A 25,733-nucleotide genomic window follows, 5' to 3' on the forward strand; every position below is an offset into this window, starting at 1 on the left:
AAAAAAAAACGACAGTAGTAGCCTCCTCACTAGGGACTGTGCCCTTCCCAGCCATAGGCTTTTGGCTGACTTTGTAGTATTAGATATGAATTTCCCCCTGTGGAGCAGGCTTCAAATCCAGTCAGAAAGAAGATTGGTTACTCTCTTAACAGGCTTACCATTATTACACTAGTGGGTATATCTGGCCAGGACCAGTAGTTATTACTGCACTGAAGACTTCATAGCTGAGTAAAATTATTATTAATGGCAGTTCTCTCCCAGAATCTGCATAGAACTTTGTAGCAATTGAGGCCTAGCCAGGGCACAGGAAGCTTCCAGCTCAGTTTCAGACCAGGACATGTGACAAGGCCTTACTTTAAATTGTTTTTGAGTCTATAACAAATTTCTAGATCATGATGTAATCTGATTTTTAAATATTTAAGGAGCCATCTAATGTTTTCTGTAATATCTGCACTAATTTTACATTCATGCCAGGAAGCCACAAGGTTTCTTTGGTTCCTTAATTTGTCAACATCTATCTGTTTTGTTCTAATGGGTGTGAAGTGATATTTTATTTTCTTTAGAGAAAACCTATTAAAATCCCTTGCTCTTTTTTTTTTAATTCAAAATTTCCATTTTGTTGTTGTTGCTCTTTTCGGAGTTCCTTATGTATTGGGGATATTAACCTCTTATCAGAGATATGACTTGAAAATATTTCCTCCATATGTCTAGGCTGAATTTTACTTTGCTGGTTGTGTTCTTTGATATACAAAAGTTTTATATTTTGGTATAGTCCTGACCTATTAATCCGCTTTAATTTTTTTCTTTCATTGACTATCCATTGGGTATCATAACCAAGAAAGTATTAGTTCACTGACATGTGGCTATTGTCTTATATTTTCTGCTAAGGATTATATAGTTTAGTTTTGCAGTTAGATCTTGTTGTGTTTGGAGTTAATTTTTGGCTATGATGCTGATTAAGGATCTAAGGATTTAATTTTTGAAGACATGTTTACTCATTTATTTCTGTGTGCATGAAACTTAGTTTGTTATATGGGCACTGACATCACAACTTTGGGCCTCGTGATTGTATATCAAGCTGGCCATCTCTCTATCATCAAAGGGCATGGTGCTATCCAATCTGATTCTTTTGCATGTAGAAATAGTTTTCCAACACCACTTGTTAAAGATACTGGTTTTTTTCTTCATCATATGGCCTCAGTATATGCCTATTAGTAGAATAACTGGGTTATACAGTAGTTGTAACTTTAATTTAAGGAACCTTCAAACTAATTTCCATAATGGCTGTATGAATTTGCCTTCCCACCAGCAGTGAATAAAAGATCCTCTTTCCCCACATCCTCTCCAAACATCATTCTGATTTCTTGATGATAGCCATTGTGACTTGAGTGGGATGGTGTCTCAGAGTAACTTTAATTTGTGTTTCCTTGATGACTAGTGATGCTGAGCACTCTTTAAAATAGAATCAATTAGGCAATGAGGAAGAACAGAATGCAAATGAAGAAGAAAAGTTAATTACTGAAGAAGATAGAAAAAGAATTGTTTTGCAGTTTCAATTCTGTTGTAGTATTTTTTTTTCTTCTTGTGGATAAGTGGATATAAATATGATTGACTGTAAACTGCAGAACAATAAGCAAAGCTCTATGGCTTCAGAACTGCTGTTTGACTCTACCAATGTTCACTGAGATACACAGAGTTGAACCAAGGCAAGGCTCGGCTGTCTGCTTTAACCTAGCTCTGTGATGGCTTTGTTTGTGAGTTCATTATAATCAAGTGGCCTTATTAAAAGGATTAAAAATAAAACGGTCTTTGCTCTCTTGCCACAATCATTTGGATATATACATATGTGTGGGCTCTGTATTCTGTTTTGCTGGTGTATGAGTCTGCTCACGTCACCCAGCTTTAATTCTAGTCTCTTGTGGGAAATTTGAAATTGAGGAATGTGAGGTCTTCAAGGGTTTGATGGCTATCAGATATTCCTGAAGATTTCAAGTGAATTTCAAGGTAGATTTCTATATCTTACAAGGTTATTATTGATATTTTGAGAAGGATCACATTGACTCTGTAGGGCATTTTGGAGTAGTATTGGCATCTTGATATTAAATCTGTGAACATATGGTGAATGTCTTTCCTACCCTCTATATACTCTTTAAACAATGGGTTACAAGGATATAAATCACCAGGCAAAGTGGTTCATGTCTGTAGTTCCAGCTACTTGGGAGGCTGAGGCAAGATTCTAAGAGTTTGGAGTTAGAGTACTCTGTGTCAATCAGGTTTCCACACTAAGTTCAACATCAGTGTGATGACTTCCCAGGAGTCGGGGACCACCAGGCTACCTTAGGAGGAGCAAACCAGCCCGGAAGCAGAGCAGGTCAAAACTCTCAGAACACAAGTCCTTAAATCCTTATATTAATTTTTATTTTATTCCTTGATATGGTGTTGGATATGGAGTCAGTTTTTACTGTTTGCCTTTTATATAGCTCATTACCAATGCGTAGGAGATTTGCTTGTTGTGCCTTCAGCTTTGTTGCATGTGTTCATTATAGAGTACATGTGTGTATGCATGCATGTGTGCGTGTGTGTGTGTGTGTGTGTGTGTGTGTGTGTGTGTGATACTCTGATTTTGTTTTTTTCCTTACAATAAATCATACTAGCTGTGAAAAGAAGATAACTTTTCTTCTTCCATTTCCTTATGAATACCTTTTATTTCTTCACTCTGCCTAGCTGCCCTGAGTTGAGCTTGAGCGATGTGTTGAACTATACTAGTGAAAGCAGGCAGTTTCATTCCACACCAGGTCTGAAGGGAAAGCTCTCCATCTCCCACCCCTGGGCATGTTAGCCTTGTGCTTTTCATATGGAGCCTTTAGCACAGTGAAGCAATTTTCTTCCATTTTTATCATAAAATAGTGCTAAATTTTGCCAAGTGCTTTTTTTCTTGTTTGCATCAGTGGAAATGATCTTGGGTTTTTTTTTCTTCACATTTTGTTTCTATAGTATATTAAGCTGGTTTATTTTCATGTATTAAGTTATCCTTGCATCTAAGAATAAATCTTACTATGTCGTGGGCTATATCATGTGGTATAGTCTTTCATAATGTGCTGTTAAATCTTGTTTGCTGGTACTTGAGTATTTTTTCCTAACTATTAAGTAGATATATTGGTCTATAGTTTTCTTTTCTGGTATCTTGTTTGTCTGCTGTTCCTATCAGGGTAATAACGATCTTGTAGAACACATCTGAATATTTTTCTCATTTCAGTTTCTGGGTCTGTGGGAGGGTTCAAGAATGCTATTAATTCTGTTTTAAATGTATGGTAGAGCCGGGCCAGGTGTCACTTGCTCTTAATCCCAGAACTCGGGAGGTAGAGGCAAGTGGATCTCAGTGAGTTTAAGACAAGCCTGGTCTGCATAGTGAGTTCCGAGTCAGCCAGGGCTACACAGTGAGACCCCATCTCAGGCAAGCCAAGCCATTTGGTAGCATTCAAGGAAGCCATCTGTCCTAGACTGTAAACTGGTTGGAAGCTTTTGATTACTGAGGCAGTCTCCTTGCTCGTCTTAAATGTTAAGACTTCCGGTGTCTTCCTGATTCAGTCTAGCACTTGTGAGTTTTGAGAGGTTCGCCTACTTTATCTAGGTTGATTAATGTATTCACATCAATTCCTCTTAGAATCCTACTCCTATCTCCTCTTCCACTTTGGTTCAGTCTCCCTTCTCTTGTCAGCCAGTCAGCCAGACTTAAAATTTTGCTAATCTTTCTAAAGAACATAAACTTTATTCTGTTGATGTTTTTCTTCTATCATTTTTCTATCAATTGTCTATTTCCATCCTAATCCCTATTGGTTTTTTGTCTTGTTTTGTTTTATTTTGTGAGTTGGGTTTGTTCTCTGTCTAATTTCCCAGTGTATAGATTTAGATTGTTCTTTTGGGAACTTCCTGATTAATGTAAGAATGTGTAGCTAGGAATTTTCCTTTTACAACACTGCATCCACAGGATTGGGTATGTGTTAGTTTGCACTCAAGACATGGTGTCACCGTCGTCTTTATGGTTTCATTTTTGGCTTGCTGGCGGTTTGACTGTGCCCTGAGGAGATAGCCCAGTAGGCAAAGTGCTGTCGCACAAGCCTGAGGACCCAGCACCTGTGTAGAAAGCTGCTTGTGGCTAGCCCACACTTGTAATCCCAGCCCTGGCAAAGCAGAGGCAGGCAGATCCCTGGGAGCTCGCTAGCCCTTTGCCTAGCCCAACCAGTGAGGCCCTCGGTCCCAGTGAGAGACTCTCAGAAAACAAGGTGCTGTGAGCAAGATGACACAGTGGGTAAAAAGTGCTGCCACACAAGCTCCACAACCCAGAAACTATATAAATGTGAGAGGAAAGAACTAATGCCAAAGAGCTTTCCTCTGCCTCCCACACAATGCTGTGCTGTAGGGGACCATGCGTATACACATGTAATAAGTAAAATTAATAAGAAAAAAATTGTAAGGTGGACAGTTCTGAGTAATGACATCCACATCTGTCTTTTGGGCTTCACAAGCATGTGCATACACACATGCACCTACACACACTGCCCCACCCACACGTCCATTCATATATAGAGAGCATACCATTTTATTTCCACATATACTTGGATTTTCCCAGTCTTCTTTCTGTTGGTTTCTAATTTTCTCATGTTATGATCAGAAAAGACAGTCTGTTCCAGTTGTGATGGTGCACTTGTATGAATCCCAAGAGGCAGAAAAGATAGTTTGTGCATTTCAAATATTTTTAAATTCATTAAGACTTCTTTTGTGGATTAACATGTGATCTGTCCTGAAGAATGTTCTTCATCTAGAGAAAACTGTGTATTCTGCTCTTGTATAGCGGCCTCAATGGGCCCATTGTCTAGCGTTGACATCGTTTTCCAGTCAATTTTCTGCCCTACGCTCTATTGTTTGACTCATCACTGACGGTAGAACATGAAGGCCGTGGATGCAGCGTGATGCTGGAGCATGTACATGGCGTGTGTGAGACACTGGGCTCAACACCTAGTGCTGCAAGAAGGAAACGTACGACACTGAAATCTTTTCCTACTATTCTGTTACCCGCCCCTTCAACCTATCACATTTTGCTTCATATTCATATCTTCAGAGACTCTAATATCTGGTACATAGATATCTGTTATTGTTACTTCTTCTTAATAAAAATGGCTATTTTCTATATGTTCTTTGTATTTTAAAGTTACTTATTTTTGAGATTATAATGTAAGTACGTCATTTCCCCTTTCCCTTTTCCTCCCCATACCCTCGCATATATTCCTCCTCATTCTTCAACTTCATGGCCTCCTTTTTCATTAACTGCTGTTATATGCGTATTTGTTTATGTATTTGTCTATATATTATATTTGTATAATATTCCCAAATATACTATATGATGTGACTTGCACGTATGTTTACAGGACTGACCGTTTGGTTTTAAATAATTCCTGGGTAAGACTATTTGGCCTTAGCATTCCTTAGTTGCCTGCATCTTTTGTGTAGGGTTGAGGCCTTGTGGCCTTTTGCCCATCTGCTTTGGCATGGCCACGGTTGTTGTCCTTGACTTGCTCATGTTTAGACAGTCACGTTGGTGAGACGGTATGAGTGTAGCAAAGTCCCTGGTCCTCTTTCTCTTACATTCTTTCCACTCACTCTTCTCCAGTGTTCCCTGAGCCTTACGTGCAAGAGGTGTTTCGTAGTGGGCAGTAGTGGCACTCATACCTTGATGGCAACCAACAGCTCTCTAATTAGGCTTAATTAGACTAATTCAACAAGAGGGAAAGCATGCCTGATATTGGGAAGCATCCCAAATACCCAGGGCTGGTGAAGTCAAGGCTCTTGGAGGAGAACCCGTGACCATCACTTTACTAAGCCAGCACAATCCCTACCCACATTCTAAGTACTTGTCCATGCACCTGCAGATAAGGACAGGCCTCACCCTTCACCAAGGAAACATCTTGTAATAAATAGATGGAGACCATCACAGAAAACTGCCATCAATCAAAATGCGGAGTTGAGGAGCCCCGTCCCAGTGTGCTTTGCTTCTTGTCACAGATTTTGACTTTAAGTCTATATTGTGTGTTATTGGTACAGCTACTTTTTAAAAATCTATTTTAGTCACCATTTGCATGGAGTGCCTTTTTCTGTCTTTGACCTTCCTACCCGCTCCATCTCATCAAGTCATGTCAGGCCAGAGTGTGTCCTCCTCCCCTGTGGCCTGGCAAGGCAGTCCTGCCAGTAATTGATACAATAACTACTAATAAGAAAGAACTTATTGGTGCTATTTCAGTACTTTCTCTGTGTGCTATAGGATTTTTTTTTTTTTGCTCCTCATTTCTTCGATCAATTATTTCTTGATACTAAAAATTGTATGTTTTATTATATGTTCTTATTTCATTTTAGTTGGTTCTCTGGGTGGTTTCCATTTTTTTTTTAAAAAAAGTTGAAACAGTGCTTTTCAGCTGGTCTAAATTTCAATTACATACAAAAATTCTATTTTTTTTTAGCTCCCTATTTTATGTTGTCACAATTTACATCTGTATCATGTAATCACGAATATATTCATTATCTTATGCTTTTCTTTTTAAATCCTAAATAAAAAGTAAGAGTTTCAGAAGAGAATTATGGTAATACTTGGTGTAGGACTTATCCATGTATTTGCCTTTACTGGCTAACTTAACATTTTTGAATGCTGTTGTTGTTGTTGTTGTTGTTGTTGTTGTTGTTGTTGTTGTTTGAGACACGGTCTTCTGTAGCCTAGACTGTTAGGTATGACCTTGAATGTGTCAGCTAGGATCCTTCTGTTTCCAACCCTCAGCGTTACAGGGATATGTTGCCATGTCCAGTTTACACAGGACAGGGAATTGAATCCAGGGCTCCATGAGAGGCAGGCAAGCACCATATCAACTAAACTGTATCCCCAGCCTGAGAAATTTACATTTTATTTGACTTCAGAATATTGGGAAAGGCTAGTCTAAAGAGCTCCCTTTAGCATTTCTTGTCAGGTAGATAGTAAACTTGGGCTTTTCTTCCTATAAGTATGTAATTTCTCCTTTATTTTTGAAGGACCGTTTTGTCTGGTTGTAGAAGTCTCTTGTTATTCCTCTCTTTCTTATGGTATTAAAATGCATCATCCTAGTGCCATCTGGTCAACCAGGCTTCTGCTGAGAATATGCTAAAAGTGATGATTCTTGACATAGGCTGACTTCTTTTGCCATCTTCATGATGCCCTGGGTTTGTCTTTTAGCAGCTCAAGCATAAGGTGTCTTGGGAGGGGCCTCTTTGGGTTTATTCTACTTGGAGCCAACTAAGCTTTCTGTATAACTGTCCTTCCTCAGATTTGAAGTTATTTTTAACCCACTGTCCCTTCTCTCCTTGAACCCTCATAACATGTATTTGGCCAGATACACAGTCAACATGTATCACACAAGCTCTTCTGATTATATCTATTTTTATTTGTTTTTTTTTTTATTCTTTTTATCCCTCATAGTATTTTCAAATTACACATCTTCCAGTTTTTCTGGTCTTTGTTTTTCATGTTGAGTTTTTCTGTTGCTTCCTTCCAGCAAATTTCAGTTCATTTATCATCATCTTAACTCCATAATTTATGTTTTTTAACAATAATTTGTGGAGTTTTATTGACACTCCCATTTTGTTCAATTGTTATTTTCTTCTTTTTTTCCTTCTTTCTTTGTTTGCCTTAGCTTTTTGAACAAATGTAAAGCTATTGTCTTACAGTCATTGACTAGAAATGCTAAAGCCTGCGTCTGTGTAGCTTCTGTGTCTGGAGATGCATTCTCTTTCCTTGAATAAACCACCTTTCCTCATTTCTTTGTGTTCTTGTGGGTTTTGTTGAGCCCCAGTGCTCACTACTGCTCTCAGCATCCTTCAGCCTCTTCCAGGCCAGCCTTTCAGAGTCCTTCTACAATCTCCCCAAATACACATGATCAGCTCTGTCACAGAAATAGTCCACTCTCTGGTTACCAATTTCTGTCTTTGTTAAGGTTTTTATTGCTGTCATAAAACACCATTCCCATAAGCAACTTGGGGAGGAAAGAGTTTATTCCACATTTCAGTTCACCGTCAAAAGGCGCCAAGGCAGGGGCCTGGAGGCAGGAGCTGATGCAGAACCCAGTTAAGTACTGCTCACTGGCTTGCTCCCAGTGGTTTGCTCAGCCTGCTGTCTAATACCATCCAGGACCACCAGCCCAAGGACGGCACCAACACCCATGGTGCTGAGCTTGGCCTTCCCATGTCAATTATCAACTAAGAAAATACCTCACAGGCCATTCTGGTGGGAATAGTTCTCAATTGATGTTCCCTCTTCAAATGACTCTGGCTTCTCAAGTTAACATAAAAGTAGCCAGCACAGAAAGGCAGTATTCATTTTTGAAAACTAATGTTAGAATAGTGGGAGCAAAAATGGCTCAGTCAGAAAAGTACTTACCACATAAGCTTGAGGACCTGCGTTCAGATCCCTAGCACCCATGCACCTGTGCTCGGCACAGCCACACCCACCTGCAACCCCAGCACCTGTGCAAATGCTGGGCACAGCCACACCCACCTGCAACCCCAGCACCAGTGCAAGTGCTGGGCACAGCCACACCCACCTGCAACCCCAGCACCAGTGCAAGTGCTGGGCACTGCCACACCCACCTGCAACCCCAGCACCTGTGCAAGTGCTGGGCACAGCCACACCCACCTGCAACCCCAGCACTCATGCACCTGTTAGGCACAGCTACACCCACCTGTAACCCCAGCACTAAGGGAATGGAGACTGAACAGCCAGTGTAGCTGCCAGGTGAGCTCCAGGTGAAATAATCAACACTGTCTCAAAGAACAAGGTGGAGAATGACTAAGGGACACATTTGGTGTCAACTCCTGGCCTCCACACACCATTCATATACACGTGAACACACGTATAGCACACACACAAAATTAGAATGTCATGTTCAACTATAGATGAACACCTGAACATATGAAACACACACACACACACATACACACACACACACACACACACACACACACACACACTTTTGAGTACCTGCTGGTACAATCTATAACAGCATCCAGCGAATGTACTTTGGGGACTTAGCTCTTCAGTTAGTGAACCTTACCATACAAAGCAGGCATTCCAGTGGAGCTGATGTGGGGGGAAAGGGGGGAGGGAGAGCATATGCAGTGTGATTATTATTTATAGCATAATAAAGAGAATATGTACTATGGAGAAAAAAATCAAACCTATCAGAAAGAGAAAGAGTCAGGGCTGTAGGACCAAGTAGAATGATCTGGAAGGTCTGCCCTAGGGTGCATTGTGCAGAGACTTCAGTGAAGAGGAGAGGTTAGCTTGTTGTCTAGGGAAAAGAACATCCTGTCAGAGAGAAGAGCAGGCAAGGTCTTGAGATAGGAGCATGCGTGACAGGCTGAAGAGGCCAGGGCCTGAGAACAACTGGGGTTGTAAACAGTCAGCTCTTGTCCTCTTTCTCCGTGTAACAGTGGGTCCCACGACATGTTCTAGCATGGAGGGGAATAATTGGACGTATTTTCAAAGGATTGCTCTGGTCACTGTGCATGAGTCTAAAGGGAGTGGGTGGTTGTTTCTGCCCCCGTAGGTATATCACAGCGAACACTGACACAGAAGATCAGAGTTTCCCGGTCCCTAAGGCATTTAACACACACATAGAGGAACTAAAGTTGGACGTCCTCCTTCAGAAGGTAGACCATTTACGCATGAATGAAGCTGACAAAATGGAGAGTTTTGAGCTGCTTTGTGACCACAAAGAAAAGGTAAGAGCTGCGTGACAGTGGCATGTTCATATAGTTTTCATGAAACTATTAATACTGTGTCACAGTTCATAGAAACAATACTTGGTGTATTTTTTTAATAAAATGAGTAATTTTTTAAAATTAAATTTGAGTTATGAGGTTTATCTAAGGTCACAAAAATATGAATCAGCCTTCTACAGATTTACTTTGATTTTATTAACTTGGGTATTTAATGCAAGTTTTATTAAAGAAGAATAAGACATTATGCCTAGGCATACTGTTTTCTCTAGAAAGAATAAAAATTGTATTTTAATTTTTTTGTTATTGTTTTGGGTTTTGCTTTTTGGATTTTGAGACAGAGTTTCTCTGTGTAGCCCAGGCTATCCTTGAACTCACAGAGACCCACCTGCCTCTACCTCCAGAGTTCTGAGATTAAAGGTGTGCTCCACCATGCCCAGATAAGTTTTCTATATTGCTACCAATACAGTATCTATCCATATTTAAAGCTATTTCTGCAGAGTTTAATGGTGGGCTTGAAGAGCTAGCCCATGTCACTGTCGCCACTTAACAGGAGAACTTAAGGACTCTGCTAGCTCAAGGAGAAATACAATCTCTTCTTTGCCCATGAGCAATATAAGCCTAACCTTAGCAAGAGGGTTTAGCAACTTCAATACCCTGTGTAAACCTCCGAACCTTAACTGCTCAACACATAATGTACAATTTTATGGAAAGATCAGACTATTTTTAAATGGGCAAGAATTATCTGTCAATAAAAGTTTTCTAAACTTTTAAAATATCTACAATTATAATTATGTCATTTAAGTAGAAAAAAAATGTAATGTCTTTTTTGAGTATACGCACTTCAATTTACAAATACTACCTAAAACTCTCAGTAAGCTATTTATTTACTGACAGTAGATAAATTACAAAGGATAGTGAGAGAAAGGATTCTCTAGCTTGAGGGTTGGGAGGTGGAGGAAGGGGGGATGTGTAGGTTCTGGTACCTGTCAGTTCTGTCTTCTACACAATTGGATCATATATACGTGTGTGTGTGTGTGTGTGTGTGTGTGTATACACACATATATATATATATTCAGTTATTTATAAATATTTATAAATACCACTGTACCTGCCTAAAATATTTAAGGTAAAATGAAAGCAATTTTGTCCGTCTAGAGAAATCAATCCATTAATCTAGTGTGCGACTCTATCTTTCCAGTTTAGTGAAGAGATAGAGTTTCTGTGGCGGCTTGCCCGTGCCTACGGAGACATGTGTGACCTATCTACAAATAGACAAGAAAAGAAACATTATGCTAACATCGGTAAGTGGCTTGTCAGGACTGGGCATTCTCAGGTGGCATTATTGTCCACAGTAAATCATCGATGGGTTTTAATACAAGCGAAATCATCTAAGTTAAAGACTCAGTCTACTTTTGATATATTCTGGTAGCCAAAACTGCACACAGTCTCAGAACAGAATGGTCTTCTGGAACTAACGTGCATGCTCCTTTAAAACAACTGACTAATAGTATTAGAGCGGAGACCTGACAAACTCCGATTTCACTTTTTAAGTTTATGGTGTCACAGGGAGCTAAAACACCTGTGCTCACATTTGAGGCGCAATTATAAGACATATCAATGGAGATATGTCTCCAGCTGTGACCAATCACAGTTAAACTCACAAGTCACTTCCTATGACAACCTCTCAGTTGTCAGGGATTTCCAAACGTGTCAAAATGAAACTGAGTCACCTTGATTTGATGATTATTTAAACTGAGTCCATGACAATACCTTATGCTGCCGTGTATAAGTTTTGCATATATTTGAAATTTTCTGCAATAACAATAACCACAATAAGAACCAAGGAGAATGCCAAACTGTTGCTGCGGGTTGTGTTTGTTTGTTCCACCGGATGTCAGAACGCTTTCTGGCAAAATCCTTTGAGCGTGTCTCTGGGCTTCAGAATAACTGATGTCATGGCTGGTTTTATTCCCCTCTTGTTCCAAAGCTTTCTCTTTTCCTGGTCTTTTCTATGATAGTATGAAACGTAATAGCAAGCAAGAACTCTTTCCACTCTGGGACTGGCATTTTTATTTCCATGAAGGACATATGACCAGAGTCCGTGCTGGTCTCTCTTCCACTAGGAGATATCCTTGCTGAGTGTCCTCTGGGCGCTAATTCTCGCTCACTGGAGAAGATGGGAGACTTCCCCTCTTGTTCTGTGCATATTCACTTGTCACCTTTCCAAGGCCAGGTTTCTGTAGCAATCCCGTTGGCAGGCACCATACATGGTGGAGTTTTAGGAAAGAGAGTAATTTCAAAGAAAAGGAAATTTCAACCAGAGCCTGAAAGGACTTATATTCATTTCTGCTAGAGGGAAAATAAGCGTATTGATGGGAAACTGTCTGACACTCATTAGCAGTAGTGTATCTCTTTCTGTAGCACTTCCTTCTCTTGGGTGTTCTGTTAGCAGAGGGGACTAGGAGTGCAGAATAGACCCGGGGGGGGGGGGGGCACTGACTATGCTGGGAAGGTGATACTATTCAAACAATCACCTGTAAAAGGGCAGAGTGGTACTCCATATGAGGGGATAACAAATAAGATGTAATCTGAATAAATTACTCAAATAAAAAATTAAAGAAATAGAATTTTAAAAAGGTGGTTGGAGGGCTGGAGAGATGGCTCAGAGGTTAAGAGCACTGACTGCTCTTCCAGAGGTCCTGAGTTCAATTCACAGCAACAGCATGGTGGCTCACAGCCATCTATAATGTGATCTGATGCCCTCTTCTGGCCTGCAGGGGTACAAGCAGGCAGAGCAATGTATACATAATAAATAAATAAATAATAAAATACAATAAATTATTTTTAAAAAAAAAAGGTGGTTGGAGGGCAGAGGCCAGGTGTGGTGGCACAGGCCTTTAATCCCAGCACTCGGGAGGCAGAGGCAGGTGGATCGCTGTGAGTTCGAGGCCAGCCTGGTCTACAAAGTGAGTCCAGGACAGCCAAGGCTACACAGAGAAATGCTATCTCGAAAAACAAAAACAAACAAACAAACAAACAAAACAACCTAACAAACAAACAAAACCACAGAAAACAACAACAACAAAAACCACGGAGATGGGCTGCTATTTTAAAAAGAACACTATGTAACAAAAAGGAGGAGCTGATAGCAGCAGCTTTATAACAGTTTCTGTAAGGAAGTTTCTTTGTGGAGATAACCAGTTCTCGCAGGTACAATTCTCCAGAGTGTGTGTGTGTGTGCGTGTGTGTGTGTGTGTTTAATGTGCATTGGTGTTTTGCCTGCATGTATGTGTATGTGTGAGAGTTTCAAATCTTGGAGTTACAGACAGGTGTGAGCTGCCATGTGGGTGCTGGGAATTGAACCCAGGTCCTCTGGAAGAGCAGTCAGTGCTCTTAACCACTGAGCCATCTCTCCAGCCCCCAAGAATTCTTTTTTTTTTTTTTTAATGGAGTCCGTTTTTCAATTGAATGGGAGCTCAAGTGAGTTGTCATATATGGGAGAAGTGTTGAAGTTTTTTCTCATAGGCTTGTCTGTAATGCCATTCAGAATTATTTTATAAAATTCAGTGTACCAGGCTAGAGAGATGACTCAGAGGTTAAGAGCACTGCTTGCTCTTCCAGAGTTCAATTCCCAGCAACCACATGGTGGCTCATAACCATCTATGATGAGATTTGCTGCCCTCTTCTGGCCTGCAGGCATACATGCAGACAGAACACTGTATACCACTTTCCAGTACATTTTTAAACTGTGATTGACTGTTAACTTGTATTCCAAGTAAAATATTGTCCCATTCTTAAGAGGGTATTGCTACAATACTTAAGTGATCAGTATGTATGCCTGTTCCGTAAGAGAAGTAGCTTTTTGGGGGAGGGGGAGAGACTGCAACCACTCTGTATGCTGCCCAACGTCCTTTGTTATCCTCAGAGTGATGGATTCAACCTTCCTGTGGTGGGGCTCAAGTTTTCATTTCACAAGGTAGCTGAAGTATTGATTCAGATTTAAGTTTTATTTCTTTCTCTTTTGAGACAGTCTTGCTGTGTAACCCAAGTTGACCTTCAACTCACAATCCTCCTGCCTCAGATTAGAAAGTGCTAGAATTGCAGGTACGCACCAGCCACCGTACTCAGCTGAGTTTGTTTTTCACACTAGAGAACTCAATTTAAGCTGCATGCGGTAGTTTATGCCTATAACCCCAGTACTTGAGACGCTGAGGCAAGAGAATTACCATGACTTCAAAGGCAGCCTGGGTGGCATAGTGCATTCCATACCAGTCTAAGCAACAATGTGATACCCTGTCTCAAAAAAAAAAAATGGATGTTTCTATCTCAGGGGCTGGGGGTGGGAAAGAGAGGGTGTTTCAGGTTATTCACTTGATAATAAGTGGCACCTTTATCGTTTGCCCAAAGGTAATACCAGGTATTAGAAAATGCTTTGCTTTAAACTTTTTTCCATTTCAGGTAGATTTCTACACAAGATAAATTCTTTAATGGATAATGCTTTAATGTGAACCCTGAGCAAGTAATAAATTAAAGAATGATTTTTAGATGATCCCTACTTAAGACTATCTGAGCCACTTCTGTAGAATGTCCTTTCATGGCCACTGGGTAGTGTCCTCAGTGTACCAAGTGGGGATGGAAGCTGGGAAGAAAGAGATAGAGAGAAAAAAAAAACAATTCCCTTTTTGAGAGTCTCAGAATACAGTCAATCCATTAGGAAATCTCTATGAAAAATAGTCCTTACATAATTAAAAGCTGACAAACTGAGTGTAATAATTTAAGGGCATCATTCATCCCCTGAACCAATTCTTGTGAGTGAGCAGGCCAAGCCCCCTGGGGCTTCTCCATCCCTTCACGCACTCTCTACTCTGCACTTTTGACGTTGTCCTTACTTCTCACTCAAGTTATTAGCTTGCATAGTTGCTGTATACTGAAGGCTGTGGGCCCTGGAAGTCAAGGGCCATCTCTAATTTGAGGGTTTGCTCCCAGATGTTCACACAGTAAGGACTCAGCAAATGATGTTTGAATTGATGACAAGAAAGCAATACGTTTACTTTTAAGTAAGGCACTTCCCTTGCCCTTGCCCAAGTCAATTCACCCATAGGTCTCAAATTTGAACATACATCACAATCCTTGGAACATAGATCATCAGGCCCAACGCCCAGAGTAAGCAATTGACCCAGGTGGTGAGTGTCCCTTCTAACGAGTTACTAGTGGGACAAACTCTTCCCACCTTAGAACCCCATTCGCAAGCCACTGACCTACTGATGACTCTATTTCCTAGCAACTCCTATAATGACAGTAACGTTCAGTCTCTTTGTCTTTCAGGGAAAACTTTAGGAGAAAGAGCTATTACTAGAGCACCCATGAACGGACACTGCCATCTGTGGTAAGCACACAAGATCCCCGCAGCCATAATGTGGCCGTCTGTAGGCTTTCTACACTGCAGGGAGGTTGAAGAAGAGTAGGCTGGCTGCATCAGCCACACTCAGAAGAAGACAGCGGATAGTGCTGCAACTGCTAGTTACATTTAGTCTCACATGTTTCTTACTAGATATGTCTTAAATGTGAGTATTCAGGACAGTCTAACAAGCATTATGCCTTTGAGGATAAACTATAATTAAATCCAATGAAATATAACAGGAGTTTTAAAATAAAATATATATACTAAAGTTAGGACGTGTTTCGCAACAAAATGTGGAGCGAATGCTCCAAAGAATCAAACCACAGAGGTCATTTTCTTTAGCCTGATAAGTTGTGGGAAACAAATTCCATGGGTCAAGGAAGATCGAGTCTTTGCATAAGAAAGCACAAAGCAATGTGACTAGCTAGGTGGGCACCTTTGGAGCAAAAGAGGAAAAGTTAATGGTTCTGTTCGTTTGCTTTTGTTTTTGAGGGGGTGGCCCACTTCTGCACTGAAAAACATAAGAGTAAAAGAAGCATGTTGTTTTAAATTACTCTCTCTTTTATATGTTGTTGCGGTTTTATATTTTTAGACCCTTGGTTATTGTTGCATCCTTCTTGGCTTTGTTTTCCTCACCGGTTATTCACACAGTAACATCAGATATTAAAAATATACAGTGAAAACTTAACGTAGAACCTTTTCCTCAGCGTAGGTCCCCAGAAATCTGCCCACTCTGGGCTTCTGGTTCTTTGGGAACATCACTAGGCATATTCTGTCTCAGAACAGCCACCTTTTCGCTGTTCCCGTTATCCCTGAGGTGGGTTTACCGGACCAACCACAAGCAGAGCTGTCTGTTTCCCTCCGCTCTCAGCAGGGGGCGCTCCATTCACAGGACCCGCTGTAACTTCCTGAACAAAAATCCAGTAGGTTTCTGTGAAACACACCCTAAAATATGAGGTGAACTTTAGGATCTAGAACATGTGATTTGATTTCCATCACGTCATACATTGATAGTAGCCCCTTCAATAGAAAGTGAGTGGAAAAGGCCACACAGAGAAACCCCGTCTCAAAAAAACAACAACGAAGATAATAAAGTGTATTTGCAGTATGTTGGCCAAGTAGGTTTGGCTATAAGTATAAAATATCTTTCATATGAGTTGTGCTCTAATGTTTGCGAGTTATAGCTACGCATCTTACAACAGTCTTTTTCCGTTTTCTACATACAGAGCAAAGCTGCGTGTGTGTGTGTGTGTGTGTGTGTGTGTGTGTGTGTGTGTGTGTGTGTGTGTGTGTGCTGGATAGTAATCAGGGTCACACAATAAGTAGGAAAGCAGAAACTAGATGTTGCATTCTGATGTTTTCTGCTGTACGTCTATCCCAGGAGCCTGCCATGTATGTAGCGTTGGTGTTGAATCACAAATACTGCAAGAAATGACTGGGATTGTTTTAGGAGTTATTGAAATAATATGACTATTACACATTAAGGGTATATTCAGTACTAATATAGATAAATAAATACATGTGTGTATAATACTAGATATTCAGAAGTCTTATTAAAGCAGCAATTCTTTAAATAACCTCTAGGTGGCGGTAATTCACCACAGTGTAATGTGACTATCTTTAGGAGTCCCATCAGACTGGATTTGAGAAATAAAATGTTAAATTATGTTTTTAAGTGGACACTATAAAAATAATATACACATATCTAGAGTGGATTAGAAGAAATGAAGTGATGACATTTTGGGAGTAAGTGAGCAAGTTTCCTTGGAGTTTATGACACAGAAGAAGGTGAATCATATTTTAGACGGAAAGACAGATTTCATAACTACACTAAGCCTCCAGGGACGTCGTATTGGAAAGAAAAGAGCACTTCCTATAATATTTACAACTCATGGAATTTCTTTGTCCTTTCTTCTCACGCACAGTAATTTGGAAAGAATGGGTAATAAGAGCAGATTAAAAACCTAGAGGTTACATAACTAAGCCTGATTTTCAGAAAATATAAGAAGTATTTTTATAAAATTGTAGAAGACACAAAAGTAGGAGCCACTGGATTAATGAAAGATGACAATAGTAATTCAAAATACTTTAGCTTATTAAAAAAGGTTCCTAAAATATGTGAATTAACAGAAATAAATGTGAGAGAAGGGAAAGTACCCAAAATGCTGAAAAACATTAGGGAAAAACAGACATATGAATGAACTATAGAGCTTAATTAGTAATATATTAACATGAGCTCCTCATTGTATCAGTTGTTTATTAATATTGATTCATTACTATAAAATTGAATGTGCTAATACGGAAACTAAGTATGGAGTATGTTAACTGCCTGTACTATGGAGATTTTTTGTACGCTTTTCCAAAGGGAAAGTATACTTAAGTAGAAAGTTGCCTGAGGTTTTGAGTCCAAATAAGTTGAAAAGCTGTAACACTTATAACCAAAATAGAGAGAGTTGTGTGGAATCTTAGAAGGACTGAAATTACTCCATAGCCTTCAGGTCTCTGGAAGGGATAATACAGCTGAATTTTAGAGAGCATCTCAAAAGAACATACAAATAAGCCATCAGCCTAGGCCTTTGTTCATTAAAGGCATGGAATAAATAATATAAGGATCCACTGGTAAATTCTATCACATATTTAAGGGGAGAAACACACACCAAATTTATACAAGCTCTTCCAGACCTCCCTCTCCATATCCCAGCCCTGCAGTAGTTCCAAAACTATTACAGGAAGACTGCGGGCCAGTATGTCCCATGAGTGTAAGTGTAGGAGCCATTTAAAACTGTATTAGCAAACTGAATCCCAACAGCATATGTAAAGAGCGCACAGTGGCTATGTGCATTCTCTCCTGGGCTCTTGGGAAGCTGGTTCAACTTGTAAAAGTCAGTTAGTACATTAACAGACTGAAAAAGGGAAAGGTCGTAGTCTGGCATAATAGACACAGAAAAACACACTGGGCAGACAACTATTTTTCATGGAAAGTAAAGCAAAACCTCTCAAAAACTAGAAGAGCAGGAACTCCTCGGCTCAACAAAGAGCAAGCCCCAGAGCAGCTACACTTAACAGCGTTCCCGATGTCAGAGTTTCTTTCCTGCCAGGTAGGCATAGAAGATGAGGACAGGAGGGGCGGCCCACTCACCACTGCTCTTCTGTGCTCTAAGAGTTCGCGTTAATGCACAGAGGGATGGGAGAGACACAGACTGAGAAGGAAGCGCTTGGCTCTGCCAATTTAGTCATCAAAGTCGCAGGGTATCATATCAATGTGCAAAACCTATCACTTTCACATATACCAGAAACATGTAATTGCCATTTAAAATTAAACTACATTGCTATTTGCGTTAGCATGCCCCCAAATTCAAATACTTAGCTTTTTTTTTTTATGTACAAAATATATACAAGATCTCCATGAGAAAAAGTGCAGAACTGTTACAGTGATGTGGAGCACTACGTAAATAGAGAGCTAGCCCCAATATTGTCATGATGTTGGTTTCCCCACTGTGCTCCCGAGATTCAACACACCACCAGTTAAATCCTATTGATTATTTTGTGATATCATTCATGTGTTTTGTATAGAGAAACAAAAGAAACCCAAGTCGGTGTTGGGGGAGGAGGCCAACGCTCCTTGGCTTGAAGACTCAGCACAGTAACCCAGGGACCTGCAGGCAACAGGCACAGCTTTCACAAAGGGAATTCAGAGGAATGCTCTTTTAATATTCAACTTCTGAGTGCAGAGGGACAAAATCCAGCCAGTCTCATTTAAAATCTATATGTAGCAATCTGTCTTGCGCCGGCTTCTCAGGTCATTTCTAATAGGCTGCTTTGATTGTTCCTCCTGCCTCTCTCTACTGTAGTGAATTCCATTGGCTACAAAGAGAATGAAGTCACAGCTGAAAGAGGCCATCTTATTGGTTATGTGAGAGGGGTTGACTTCTGTTGTCCTCTGTCTCCCAGAATGGTCTTACTGCTCCAAATCAAGAAATTGTTCACTTCATTTTTGTACTTAGAAGTTATGCTCACTCCGAGAAATGATTGAGATAGCATCCAAAAACAGATTCCCAAGCTCAGTTTTAATAACAATGCAAGACTATCGCAGAGCCTTAAAATAGTTAAGTGTATGTTTTTTGCCTCAGGCAGCAGCATTCTGAAATCCTCTGAAGACTTGTACAGACAGAAACAGGTGTGAAAAACAGTGTATCCTAGATTTTAAAGTAAATAAGCAAGTTGCTGAACAGGCACTGTATCCAATCTGTAGTCAAATAACCATTTCTGCAAATGTGGTGATACATTTTTGTACTAATGCGCTGCTTCCAGGAGGAATTAAGAGAAATGGAAATTTTTTTTCAAAGCACACTGTAAGATTATTTTCAGTTTTATTCAGCTTAATCATGATAGTTGTTTTGTTTTCAGTGACATTTAAGGAGTTCAGGAAAATTTTAAAGAAGCAATGGTCTTTAAATATTGTTAAAGCATTGTTAGCCAATTTAGTGCATGATTAGACTTTTTCTGGCAGGCCAGCACCTGATGGTGGCATCTGGCATTGGCTAAAACCTCCCACTTGCCAGGTGTTAGTCAAATCACACTACATCCTGTGGCTCACTTACCCCCACATAGACATGGGCAGGGTCCTGCGCCCAGTTATGCCTGAAGAAGCTGGCTTCATATCAGTATCAAGTGTCCCTTGAGTCTATAGTAATGCTTCTGTAAAACATTAATGAGTGCTTTAGAGATAGATTTGAAATTTTATGTGATAGTGGAATTTGATGGGAATTTGACGTTACAGCCACTGTCTTTCGTCTCTTTCCAGGTACGCAGTTCTCTGTGGTCATGTGTCTGAGTTCGAGGGCTTGCAAAACAAAATTAGCTGTGGACATCTATTTAAGGTATTTCTTAGTATTCACCAACTGGTATGAGATATCCAGCATGTTAAACTCTAGTAATTTGTTTCGATGTTTAAACAACAGAAAATGAAATGGCTGATACTGTAACAGAAAGAGTCAAGCCATTTGGGTAGCTAAATATTATACAAAGTGGTACAAGATAGTAGCCACGTAGTAGGTGAGTGTTGGCTTTAACCTTTTGGTCCTGAGCTTACTGGCATCACAAAATATGACTGGGAATAGGCAGTCGATCGGCTCTATTTGCAGTGGTTCTCAACTCTCCTAATGCTGTGACCCAGTAATACAGTTCCTCATGTGGTGGTGACCCCTAACATTGCTACTTTATAACTTTAAATGTGCTACTTTTATCAATTGACCTGATATGCAGGATATCTGCTTTGAGACCCCCCAAGGGGGTCGAGATCCACAGGTTGAGAACCACTGCCTGACTTCAGGGCTGGGAGTGGGAAACACAGGGTCTAATCTAAATCTGAAAGCCATGATGAAAAAAAAAAAGCTGCTAGCCTGCATACCACGTAGTGTTTGCATTAGGTTTCATGACCTAAGAACTCAGTAATAACTAATAACTCTGACTCAGTAACCGGAGCGGAGGAAAACAGCCCTTGCCTGCATGCTGGCTTCCGGTACTCAGTTTGTCAGTGCCAGGGGGGACTTGATCCCCGGCCTCTCCAGCTCTGCTGTTTTCCTGACGTGAGATCCTGCTTCACACCATCTGGTTCTTATTATAAACTCGCTTCTGGTCAGTGTGTCTTCACTGGGCAGGTCTTGGACGCAGAGACATTTGACGTTGATGCACTGTAGTTTCTCTGTGGCGTGGGGCACGCTTAAGCGTGGCCTCCTGAAGGCTCAGTCGCAGCTTTAGCCCCAGGTGCAGGAGATCGGGCATTGAATTGTTGCTGAGATTCAGTTGTGTTCAGGGTAAGGACTAGGAAGTTGCTGAGATGCTGTCAGACCATCGAGTCCCTGGGCGTTGGCACGGCTCCGTTCAGCAGAGACCATCGAGTCCGGCTCCGTTCAGCAGAGTCTGAAGCTGAGGGATTTTTCTGTGAATTTTCTTTTCAGGAGCATCTGGATATAGCCATCCAGCTCTTGCCTGAAGAACCACTTTTATACTACCTCAAGGGAAGGTACTGCTATACCGTAAGTAACGTCGTCGCTTAGGAAAGTAGACGCCGTCGCTTACAACTCGTGAATACGATGTGGGTATTGATGTACTTTCACCAGCCTACTCACTCTTTCATGCTTTTACCTGTTGCACACTAGAGGGCATTGTAAAATTGGTTTTTAGTGTATAACACTAATGTGTGTGTTGAAATTATTAATTTTCAATTATAATGTATATTTTAATCATTTATAAGCTTATAGTTTATGTAGTGTGTGTGTGTCTGTGTGTCTGTGTGTGTGTCCATTTTTTCTTATGTTCCCATGGGATGACAGAAGTCATACCTTGGCCTCTATCGGGTTGAAGTCAACTACCACGCACATGTTGTATACAAGTGTATCACCCAAGGTTCTGTGGGAAAATCTCTTTTTATTATGTTTAAGTTGCTGGCCAGACAATGACTTCAGTTTTATCTGCAACCCCCCCCCCTTTTTTTTTATGTTTTTAGTGCCAGGGATCACACCCACCTTACACACTCTGGGCAAGTGCCTCACCACTAACCTGCAGGCCCACAAAGTATCTTTACATACGACATGGGGCAGAGTTCTGACAAGGAACTCAACTTGATGGGATATGAGACACCGAAGTAGCTCAAATAAGGGCAACTGCTCAGCCCGAGGCCTGTGGCTCAAATCAGGAGAATTACAGAATGTAAATATGATCTGAAAAGGGGCAGGACTGAAAGGTACTATTTTTATATATAGAATTAGATGGAGCCAGAGCAGGAACCTTCTCATGAAGGCCAAAAGCCGACCAGAGAGCCGAAGGAGGAGGCTCTTTATTGAAGACCTACAGTATTCTGCATCTGCATTTTATGATTAATGTTTTTAAATATAAATAAAATGTAATATACATTATGCAAACATGAATGCATCTAATCTCTTTTCAAGTACAATTATTTCTAGAGCTACAAAGTATAACTCTGCAAAACTAAAAGAGCTTAGTCATGAATTTATAAATTAATGTGCTCCTAATAGGTATAAAATAAAAATTGACCAAATTATGCAAATGTGCATAACTTTTCAAATTGACAAAATACTGGTAGACTTCACATGCTTCTTGATGGGGCGTGGGAGTAGTGTGGTATATGTGTGCATGTGTGTGCATGTGTGCATGTGCAAATGGGGCCAGCGGCTGCTATCAGACACCTTCCTCAGTAACTCACCACCTCACCTTTTGAGACAAGATCTCTCTTCTGAGTACTGGCCATGGGGTTCCTTTTTCTTTTCTTTTCTTTTTTTTGGGGGGGTTTGTAGGGTTTTTTTTGGGAGGGGGTGTTTCAAGACAAGGTTTCTCTGTGTAGTCTTGGCTGTCATGGACTAGGATTTGTAGACTAGACTGGCCTCAAACTCACAGAGATGCATCTGCCTCTGCCTCCCTGAGTGCTGGGATTAAAGGCGTCTTCCCACCACTCCTAGCTGGGTACGGGTTCTTATGTTTGCATGTTTACACAGCAGACAGTCTTCCTGCCCCCTCCACCTGCCGTTTTTGATAATTAAAGGATCAAGAATATAAACAATAGTCCTATGTAAAACACATAATAAGCATATTAAATTCCACATTTACTAATCTATTTAAATGACTGAATTTCAAGTATACCATCAACCAGATTAAAACAATGTTATGTGAAAAAAAATCACACAAAAAAATAAGTGGTGTGATATACTTCTTACAAAGCTTAAAATAATAAAATTAAGCAAATCAATAAATAAGATTGTGTAGAAATGCACATAGTTTTCTCAGCACCAGCGTTGAACTGACAGCCTTGTGCATGCTTAACAAGTGTTCTGCCACGGAATTACAGTCTTAGCTCCATGGGTTTTGTTTCTTTTTTTGTTTTGGTTTTTTGGAAGGATTGTTTTGTTTTAGTTTTTGGGTTTGTTGTTGTTGTTATTTTACCCAGATAACTATATAGATATTTTAAAATGGGTTGAGAAGATTTCATTGAGAGGATGTGACTTGTATCTGTGCCTCTACGTAGCATTTCTGAAATATGATATATGCCCAATATTCATATTTGAGGAAAATAAGCAAACCAAATGGCAACTTAAATTGAATTTTATTCCTTTTTTTATTGTTGTTTTCTGAGCAATTCATGCATGCATACAGCTTGTTTTGTTCAAATTCACCCCCATCCTTCCTCTCCAATTCCTCTTCCATCTTTCCTACCACTCTCCGCTCCCCCGACTTCAGAAGCTCTTTTTCTTTAAACCCTCTGAGCCCCTTGGTGCTGCCTGTACATGCATGGGTGTAGGGTCATCGACGGGAGCATCTGCTGAGAGCCTGTCAGGGGCCTGAGTAGTGAATGAGTCTCCTCAGCCCTCCGAACTCCATCTACACTAAGAATCATGTTCTGTACCCATGTCTAAGAAAGCGCTGACTCGGGAGGATAGCCAGTAGCATGAAGTAGGCAGGGCCAGTCACTACTGCATGGTGTGATTAACATGTGCTATATGTATATGTATACACACACACACACACACACACACACACACATATCCTTACACATGTAACTGGAGAGACATCCATTCAGAAGGTGAATAGCTTCCTAAGAGTGATCATCCTTTGTATGTGTAGGTCTCAAAACTCAGCTGGATTGAGAAAAAAATGGCTGCTACTCTGTTTGGGGAGATACCATCATCCACAATTCATGAAGCTTTGCTTAACTTCCTTAAGGTATGTCTGCCATTTTAGTGCCAGGCCGCCTACCATCCTCGCCGACGGCTGCTGTCCTGCTGTCAGGGAGATGCTTCTCCTCTCTGCATGAAGCCCTGGCTTGAACTGTAGCCTTCACCACACTGTTCTCAAGTCTTTAACGATCCAAGCTATGCTTCACATGTAAGCCTTTTGGATCAGAAACTATTGCTTTTGGCCCTAGGAATGACACGCTGATTTTCTTGTTTTGTTTGTTTTTAAGAAAGGTCTGTCTGTGTAACAGCCCTGGCTGTCCTGGAACTCACTCTGTAGACCAGGCTGGCCGCGAACTCAGAGAGCCACCTGTCTCTGCCTCCTCATGCTAGAATTAAAGGCTTGTGCTCCACACCCCACTGGCTCACTGCTATTTGAAAGTAATTCGGTAGCCTAAATAAAAGTGCAAAAACAGGGCTGGGGAGATTGCTCAGCTGTTAAGAGCACTGGATGCTCTTCTAGGGGACCCAGGTTCCGTTCCCAGCACCCGCATGGCAGTTCACAACCGTGTGTAATTCCAGTTCTGGGGGATTCCATACACCCACACAGACACATGCAGGCAAAACACCAATTCCTATAAAATAAAAAGAAATAACTTATTAAAAATAAATAAAGGTATAAGTAGAGCAACCATTACTACCAAATCTGAAAGCTAATTGTTGAACTTGCTCCTAACATCCCTCGTGAGCCTGACACAGAACTAGCCCAATATTAAACAATTCTGTTGTGTCACTTTTCTGGGGTGATAGAAACAAGTGGTTATTCAGACCAGACAGGGCTCTGATGACAAATTTCATCCTACCCAATCATAGCTGGGTGAACCAGAGTTTATGGGTTACTTACAGAAGTGTAGATGACTTAAAAGCAGCTGCACCATTGAAAAGAACACCCCAATGTGGGTGATGAGGGGGGAAACAGCCCCTCTGCACCTCCCCATCCAGTATTCAGGCTGCACCACTGAGGGGTCTCTTTTTCCAGCAACTGTTTCCCACCTTGCAGGAGAGGCTCATAACCCTCTGGATTTCCAGAGACCTGGTTAAGGTCCCTGAGTGCCATGTGCCTCCTAAGGTCCCTTTGCTTCTTGGGCAGTGTGAGCCTCCCTCCTCCCTCTAGGAAAGAGTGCTTCCACTGAAGCAAAAGCTATCCAAGAGATGTGAAGAATGTTCCAGACACTTTCATAGAAGGTTCTTTGGGCATCAGATCAAAACAGTATTCTGAGTCTTACCTTAATGTGTATAATTGGTTTGCTGACACAGCTTTGAACAATTGAATGTAGTAATGCATACATCTTAGCATTGTAGTATATCCACCTGTTAAATCAATGTCCTATTCAGCTGCTCTCTGCCTTCCTCTGAAACCAGTTATACAAAGCCAGAGTCACAAATGGAATGCTCCACATCCAGAAACCTACAACTGGAAATGCCCCCACGCCTCCAATCTTGGAACCTTCCTGTCTGCTCTCAAACTTGATGCATATGGGATTTCCAATACTCAGATTAGAAATGCCTGACTTGTGATGTCTATGCACATATTACAGTTACTTTGTTGTTGAAGGCAAGAGCACATGAGTGGACATTATCCAGATAGCGTTTTCACAGAGCTAAGACACGTCCTGAACAGAGGAGGAGGTGAGGTTGAATGACCGAGCCAGAGTGTTTCTTGGGATGGCTCAAGAAAGATTCTTACCAAATGAGAAATATTGAGATGGAAGTGAATAAAGAAGAGAAACACTGGCCAGCCAGAGTCTGTGGGCACTGTGGTAGCTCCCCCTGGTCAGCCAGAGTCTGTG

The 25,733-nt window shown here is 40.8% G+C and overlaps 1 protein-coding gene across 4 annotated transcripts in view; it reads left to right on the forward strand.

Moving 5' to 3' along the window:
* Positions 1–25,733, forward strand: part of RMDN2 (regulator of microtubule dynamics 2) — a 49,235-nt gene that overhangs the window by 16,111 nt on the left and 7,391 nt on the right. For all 4 annotated transcript variants that reach the window (XM_084793126.1, XM_084793124.1, XM_084793125.1 and 1 more), the window contains 6 exons: positions 9,621–9,795; positions 10,994–11,096; positions 15,121–15,181; positions 20,001–20,076; positions 21,157–21,234; positions 23,834–23,932. In XM_084793126.1, the coding sequence (XP_084649252.1) occupies positions 9,621–9,795; positions 10,994–11,096; positions 15,121–15,181; positions 20,001–20,076; positions 21,157–21,234; positions 23,834–23,932 (592 nt within the window). The remainder of the gene's footprint in view (positions 1–9,620; positions 9,796–10,993; positions 11,097–15,120; positions 15,182–20,000; positions 20,077–21,156; positions 21,235–23,833; positions 23,933–25,733) is intronic.

Source organism: Acomys minous (assembly GCF_964271855.1).
Source record: "Acomys minous genome assembly, chromosome: 8".
Lineage (NCBI taxonomy): Eukaryota > Metazoa > Chordata > Mammalia > Rodentia > Muridae > Acomys > Acomys minous.